We start from the raw sequence: 6,680 nt of genomic DNA on the forward strand, positions 1-6,680 counted from the left end.
TTTTCATAAAACACTTTAGTACAAAACAGATCCCAATGCAGTAGCTTATATCATTTAATCTCAGTACATGGAAAGCACCGTCTTGAGCGGTTACAAAAGGTGCGAGACAAACATCGAAACATGTTGTGGCCAACACTTTCAACTACATAGTTTATGAAGCTAGCAGTGCCACAAACGACACAACATTATAGGCTACTGTGCGAACTAAAACTAAGCAGGGTATTTCTTCCTTTTCATCAACTCATCTTCCATCAACTTTTCGACGGCATCCTGCCCATTGTCCCTGTTCTCAATGAGAGAAGCTGCTACAAGTCTCCTATGATCTGGGATAGCATTGTTATCAAACTGAGCCATCACTTTTGAGTCAAAGTTCTCCATGAAAAGTTGTACAAAGAACCCACAATCAAACCTGCATCAAAAAAGGTGTTGGTATAAGGATACTGAAGTTTGCACTAAAGTAGCAGCAGATATACAGTAATGTAGCATAGGGAAAACACTATTGTAGCAACATTAAAAGGTATAAAAAGCACACTTACAATGTTGTTTCTTTGTGGGTGCTCAATGTCAGCTAGGGTGAAATCATCCAGATTGAATCTTGTTAAATTGCACTCAATGAGAAGCTTGTTGAAGTTTATGAACTACATAAACAAGATACAAAAAAGAAAATTAGGTTTGCTACAGATGTAAGATATTTAAACATGTAATAACCTAAAACTAACCAGATTGGTAGCAAATTGTTCCAGCAAGCTACCATCCTTTGCACTTCTCATTGAATCAAAAATGTGGAACTTCTTTAAACACAAGTTTATGCAGGGCACGGCCCAGTGATTGTTCTTCACAATTGGGAAGTACAACTACAAAAACAAAAAAGTCATTCGAAAAGATAACACAAGATGAAAATGCAGCAAAATAACAAATGTATGAATATATACATGAAAACATACAAGATCATCTTTTAATAGCTTGAACTTTGAGTTGAGAGTCTTGAACTCTTTCAAACAACCTTCTATCTCAAATGCTGCTGGATCGACAATCAACTTATCCTACATATGAAGGAAAAAATGGTGATACTAGAAACTAGTTACATGTTTAGCAAGGTAAAAAATACAGAGGGAGCATGATATGGTTTTGCTCACCACCATAAGCTGGGTAAAGGCAAACTTCTTCTTGGCCCTTGGATTATTGTCACCAATAATTTTTGCTTCACGGTTGAACTTCTCAATCCACACATTCATAACCTCACTGCTTAGGTAATGGCATGGCTTAAGAGAATCCAGGAAACTCTTGTATGAGCAATAGTAGCGTCCAATCCTCACAAACTCAGGACTGCAAATGCAGAAAAAAATAAAGTAGTTAGGGAAAACAAATTGAAAACACATCAGAAAATATAAAAAAACAGAGCAAACAAGATATAAGAAAAACTCACCAAGCACGGTCCTTTGGCTGCCTCTTAAGCTTACGACCATGACAAATAAACTTATCATAGATGTCACGTGTATCTTGAGAGACCTTAATCTTCTTCATCTTTGGAGGAGTGCTGTCAGCTGGCCCTTTTGCTGCCCTTTTATGCCTATTCTTCTTGTCATGTGTTTCAGGACCAGAAGAAGTTGAAATGTTCTTGGCTGAAGATGTCTCAACAACTGTGGCACCTACAAAGAAAAGAACAAAAAATGTTGTTAAGAACAAAAACAAAAATGGAAAAAGAAAAGAAGCGTTTTAATTGACTGCTACAAAACCTGTGGACTTTGGATGAACAGGAGTGACAGGCTCAGCAATGACATCTACTGCAGCAGCAGGTATATCGGCAGCGAGAATAACATCAGGAATAGCAGCGGGGATATCAGCAGGGATAGCAGCGGGGATAGCAGCGGGGATATCGGCAGCGATAGCATCTGCAATGACAGCATCGGGAATAACAGCGGGGATATCAGCAGGGATAGCATCATCAGCAATGACAGCAGCGGGGATATCAGCAGGAGTATCAGCATCAGCATGGACAGCGGTGGGGATGTCATCGGGGATATCAGCAGGTACAGCAGCATGGACAGCGGTGGGGATATCAGCGGGTGTAGGAACAACAATCACTACAAAAAGAATAAAGGAAACAAATCAAACATGAGAAAATAAAGAGCAAAGTCTATGTTAAAGGTAGCAAAAAAAAAACAATGCTCAAAAACCCCAGGAGTAGCACCATTGATGTACTAAAGTAGCTACTAAAGTACCCTAATGTAGCAAATATAAAAGCACTAGTGTAGCACTATAAAAATGAAACCAAAAAGGAAGGAATGAAGCAGTGTATGTTAAGTAGCACCATTGATGTACTAAAGTAGCTACTAAAGTACAGTAATGTAGCAACTATATAAGCACTAGTGTGGTGCTATAAAAAATGAACAGAAATAAGGGTAAAAGGAAGTCTATGCTAAGTAGCACAAGTGATGTACTAAAGTAGCACATGAAGTACCCTAATGTTGCAACTATAAAGCACTAATGCAGCAGCACAAAAAATAGGTCACAAAAAGAATGAAAAGTAAAATAAAGCAAAATGGAAGAAAAACATATTTTGAGCACTAGGCAACTCACCAGCAGGACTCTCATGAGCAGAGCTCTCTGGAAGAGGCATCTTCGCAACACAACTCTGAGTAGGAGGGCTCTCAGCACTAGGAATCTCTGGAGCAGACATATTTTGAGCAGGCAACTTGGCAGCATTGCATGCAGCAGGAATCCCTACAGCAGAGCCACCACCCGCATCAGGTACTAAAATAGTGATGTTATTAAAGTCCTCCCATTCAGGGGTGCCAGGCTCAAAAAGGTCAAAAGGGGGTGCATCAGGGGCCTTGGCAAGTGCAATTTCCCTACAACGCTTAGCAGCATCATCTAGGACCGGAGATCTCACAGGGCTATCAACAGATTGATGTTCACGAGCATCCTCAGATGGGAAAGAGGAGTCTCTAATAATAGCTGGCTGTGGAACATCCGGTGCAGCGCGGTGTGATGGAACATCATTATGTCTTGGTGCAAGCTCAAAATCACAATCTTCTGAGTAAGCCGTAGGAATATCATCATCATCATCATCTGCAGAACCATCCTCTTCTGGATCATCCACAGCAATATCAGCACCCTTAGACTCCTCCTCATCAACATCCTCATCACTAGAGTCCTCCTTGTCAGACTGCTCATCATCATCTGCAGAAACATCCTCTCCTAGATCAGTGTTTACATCTCCATGCATACTTTGGAATGTAACACTTGGACCTTCTTGTGTCTGCGATGCAGCATCAACATCACAAAGGAGAGCAGCCATCCTTTGAGACTGCATACGCTTGACACCAGCAACATAATTCTTGTTTGCTATATCAAATTCAGCAGCAAACAAGCTCTTGTGTTTCTCATGCAAATGCTTATAACGGTCTGGAACCTGAAAAACATAATCATTTCAATGTAGCAAAATGATATATGAGCAGTTCATATTAAGTATTGTAGCAGGTCATATAAAGTATTGGAGCATAAAAACAGATACAAAATTTACAGCACCAAAATACAAAAAGATAATCTATAATTAGCAAGTACAGATCAGTAGCAACCAAAGTGAATGAAGGTAGCAAAGATGTAACACTAAAGTAGCAACAATAAAATAATATTGCAGCATGAACAATACCTCAAGTTCCTGGCTGCTAGGGAAAACAAGCCAATCATTTAATGAGGCTGAAGGGTTCACTTCAGGTTCAACAGGAGCTCCCTCGGCACGTCCAGGTAGTACATTTGCATATGGTGTTTCACTTATATCGAGGAACTACACACATAACAAAAAAGAAAAGAACAAGGAAAAACATGATAAGAATCCTAATTGAAGCAAGTAAGGAAATAACAAAAAAAAACCATGGAAATGCAGGTTACTTCCTTACCGGTCTCCTACCAAAAACCTTGGTGTTGTGAAGAAACAACTTGGAAAGGTCACATTGAACTGCAAAAACAAAATCACTGCATTTGACATGACAAACTCTTGGCAGTGAATAGTCTATGACATGATTGCTGGGAGGAAACTGAAGATGGTCCAAATAGATTATCTGCAAAAATAAAATAAAGATAAAAACAGTCAACACTACGTGAACAACCAAAACTTTGCTTGTAGAATTAAGTGCATGAAGTGAAACAAATTTGTCGGAATGAAAACATACACCAAGAGCAGCAAATGGGCCAGAGATCCAAAACTCAAACTTGGAATTCCCTTTCTTAAGAGAAGGAGTCTTCAACCTTTTCTTCTGCATCTTCTTAACCTCTTGCATCAACTGCTCCAGGATGTACTCATCCCAGGCATATTCATGGGTTCTAGATGGATGAAGCATGCTACCTAAGTAGTCCATACCAACATGATTGCTGCTCTTCGGATCAACAACAGTAGCCATACATAGGAGGTCCCAGGACCTAACTATAGTATCCTCATCAGTATCATCACAACCTTTCAGGACCTTGATGGTGGTAGGAATATCAGGTCTAGGATTAGAACCCCTGTAAACATCTCGAAGGGCACTTTGTTCAAACTTTTTGAGTTCAACAACTGGGGTTTGCCCTGAGCGTATACCAAACACCTTGGTAATCATATCTCTGGTGAAAACAATCCGCTTCTTCCCAACTCTGAACTCACGGAGAGACGGTGTGATATGCTGCGCAACATAGTCTATGAGCTCATTCGGTATGTTGAATGGTGAAACATTTAGTAATGAACTAAAGGCACTCTTCTGCTCAATAATAGCTCTTTTCTCAGGCTTCAACTCATCTGCAACACCACGTAGACGCTTCGCAGCAAAACGGTCTTTCGAAGTCCACTTAGCTTGATCCTCTGCACTAGGCATAGGTTGCTTCCCAGCTTTTTTGGAAACCTGAAACAACAAAAAATGAACAAAAAACAAGTTGTATATCAAAAAACAAATGAAGCAAAAAAATGGAATAATGTAGCAATACACATACATTTAACAAAAAATGATGCACATGGACATGGACAGATATACATGGACATGGGCATGGAAATGCAAAGGTTTGGTACATGCTACCATAAACAACCAAATCAAATGCTGCAAATGGAACCATGAGCACACTATATATTGCTACATAAACAAAGGCAAACATAACTAACACATGAACATCTGCTGGTAGAATGAAAGGAACATCTGCAAAGGTTTGGTACAGCATGATATTTCAGTGGAAAAAACTCACATCCATCTGTAGCAAAAGTGGAAGATTCTCACTTCCACGTCTCCCAATAGATCAGGGCGCTCTCTACCTTCAATACTATGTCAGAAATGCCAGAAATAGGAAGGAAATCCCATTAGTGAGGGGGCGGGGACATGCTTCAGATCAGGGAGGAGGACATCCAGGAACAAGAGATGAGAGGGAAGCTACTCACCCGAACAGATCGGCAACGAAGAATAACACGACGCGGGGGAGGAGATCGGCGCCGATGAACCTACATAGCTAGGGGTTCAGAAATGGAGCGAATGGCGGGGATCGGGGTCTAGGGTTCCATGAGAGGAGCACGAGAGGAGCACGAGAGGACGACGAACCTCTACTACGAAGCTTGGCGCCGCCGTTCTCCGGTGGGCGGCGGAAATCGTCGCCAGCGGCGGTTGAATCTCCCAGAACCGCTCCCTAGCCGCCGCTCGCTTCCTCCGCCACCTCGCGCGAGAGCGTGATTAAGGGGCGCGGCGAGGCGCAGTAATGAGGTCGGGGGCGGCGCGGTCCGGAACGGCGCGGTCCGCGGACGGATAAGGTGGCGACGTGGCGGAAGGAGAACGGTTCGATTGAAAGGATCCAACGAGCGTCGAGTGGGAGGAAAAGAGAGCTGTTCCCCCGGGGGAACGTGAGCGTTTTCCTTTTTTTTACCACCTATCAGACGTAGCAGGCATCTGCTAGCCTACAATGACACACAGGTTGCGGAACACGTCACCCTTTTACTCCTTTAATGCTCGAAGACACATCGTTGCTTTACGCCACTTGTTTGCTTGATGCACTTGGTGGCACTCCAAGCATTCCACCCACTTGAGATATAGCTTGTCCCCAAGCTGGTGCGTCGGTATAGCACCGACGCAACACTTCATAGTATTTCCAAATTGCAAGTCCGTACCGTCGACCAATTGATCAACACCAACATTTGCTTTCTTCACTAATGTTTGGTCCAAGATCTGTACCGCTTCTCATCTGCCATACTTTTCATATGATGATTAGCACGAGCTAGTTGTTGTTGTTGCAAAAATTCCGGAAGAATGTGTTGTTCCTGAAGCAATACATCAATACAAGGGAGTAATTGTTCAGGCAAATTGATATTTCATTTGTGTGATTGTCAGATTTAGTGAAACTCAGTATAGTCTATTTATTCTAGAGAGGAGTCATAGATTGGTGCAGCCATAAACATGAGAAAATACACCACTAGTGATTGATCCCAAGACCAATGAAGAGCAAACGAGGAAATTATTAAGACATAAAATCCAAACCATCGATATAGGTTTAAATGTCCCCATAGTTATACCCCCGTTGATTAACCATGAATTAATACAACATGAATCTAAGACTTGGGACATTGTGCCGACGGAAAGAAACTGTGCCGACGGTCTTTTATCAGGGTCGTCGGAACTGGACCTGTTCCTGGCAGTCCACCAACAACGCCATCAGCACAGGCTCCCTTGTGT

The 6,680-nt window shown here is 42.0% G+C and overlaps 1 protein-coding gene across 1 annotated transcript; it reads right to left on the reverse strand.

Moving 5' to 3' along the window:
• Positions 1 to 210: 210 nt before the first annotated feature.
• Positions 211 to 5,861, reverse strand: LOC127317333 (uncharacterized). The gene is made up of 14 exons (XM_071823908.1): positions 5,559 to 5,861; positions 5,402 to 5,461; positions 5,212 to 5,286; positions 4,176 to 4,877; positions 3,903 to 4,064; positions 3,656 to 3,790; positions 2,581 to 3,415; positions 1,737 to 2,084; positions 1,427 to 1,649; positions 1,137 to 1,326; positions 945 to 1,043; positions 720 to 854; positions 496 to 638; positions 211 to 409 (listed from the first exon to the last, which is right to left on the reverse strand). The coding sequence occupies exons 3-14, from the start codon at positions 5,215 to 5,217 to the stop codon at positions 211 to 213; spliced, it is 3,177 nt and encodes a 1,058-aa protein (XP_071680009.1). The 5' UTR covers positions 5,218 to 5,286; positions 5,402 to 5,461; positions 5,559 to 5,861.
• Between the last annotated feature and the right edge of the window lie 819 nt (positions 5,862 to 6,680).

The sequence above is a fragment of the Lolium perenne genome, chromosome 7, assembly GCF_019359855.2.
Source record: "Lolium perenne isolate Kyuss_39 chromosome 7, Kyuss_2.0, whole genome shotgun sequence".
Classification (NCBI taxonomy): Eukaryota; Viridiplantae; Streptophyta; class Magnoliopsida; order Poales; family Poaceae; genus Lolium; species Lolium perenne.

Excerpts from the sequence above, each read along its gene's own strand:
- LOC127317333 (XM_071823908.1), bottom strand. Across the intron at positions 1,650-1,736 it reads TGTTCATCCAAAGTCCACAG|GTGCCACAGTTGTTGAGACA; the intron begins GTTTTGTAGCAG and ends TTTTCTTTGTAG. Across the intron at positions 1,044-1,136 it reads CCTTTACCCAGCTTATGGTG|GATAAGTTGATTGTCGATCC; the intron begins GTGAGCAAAACC and ends CTTCATATGTAG.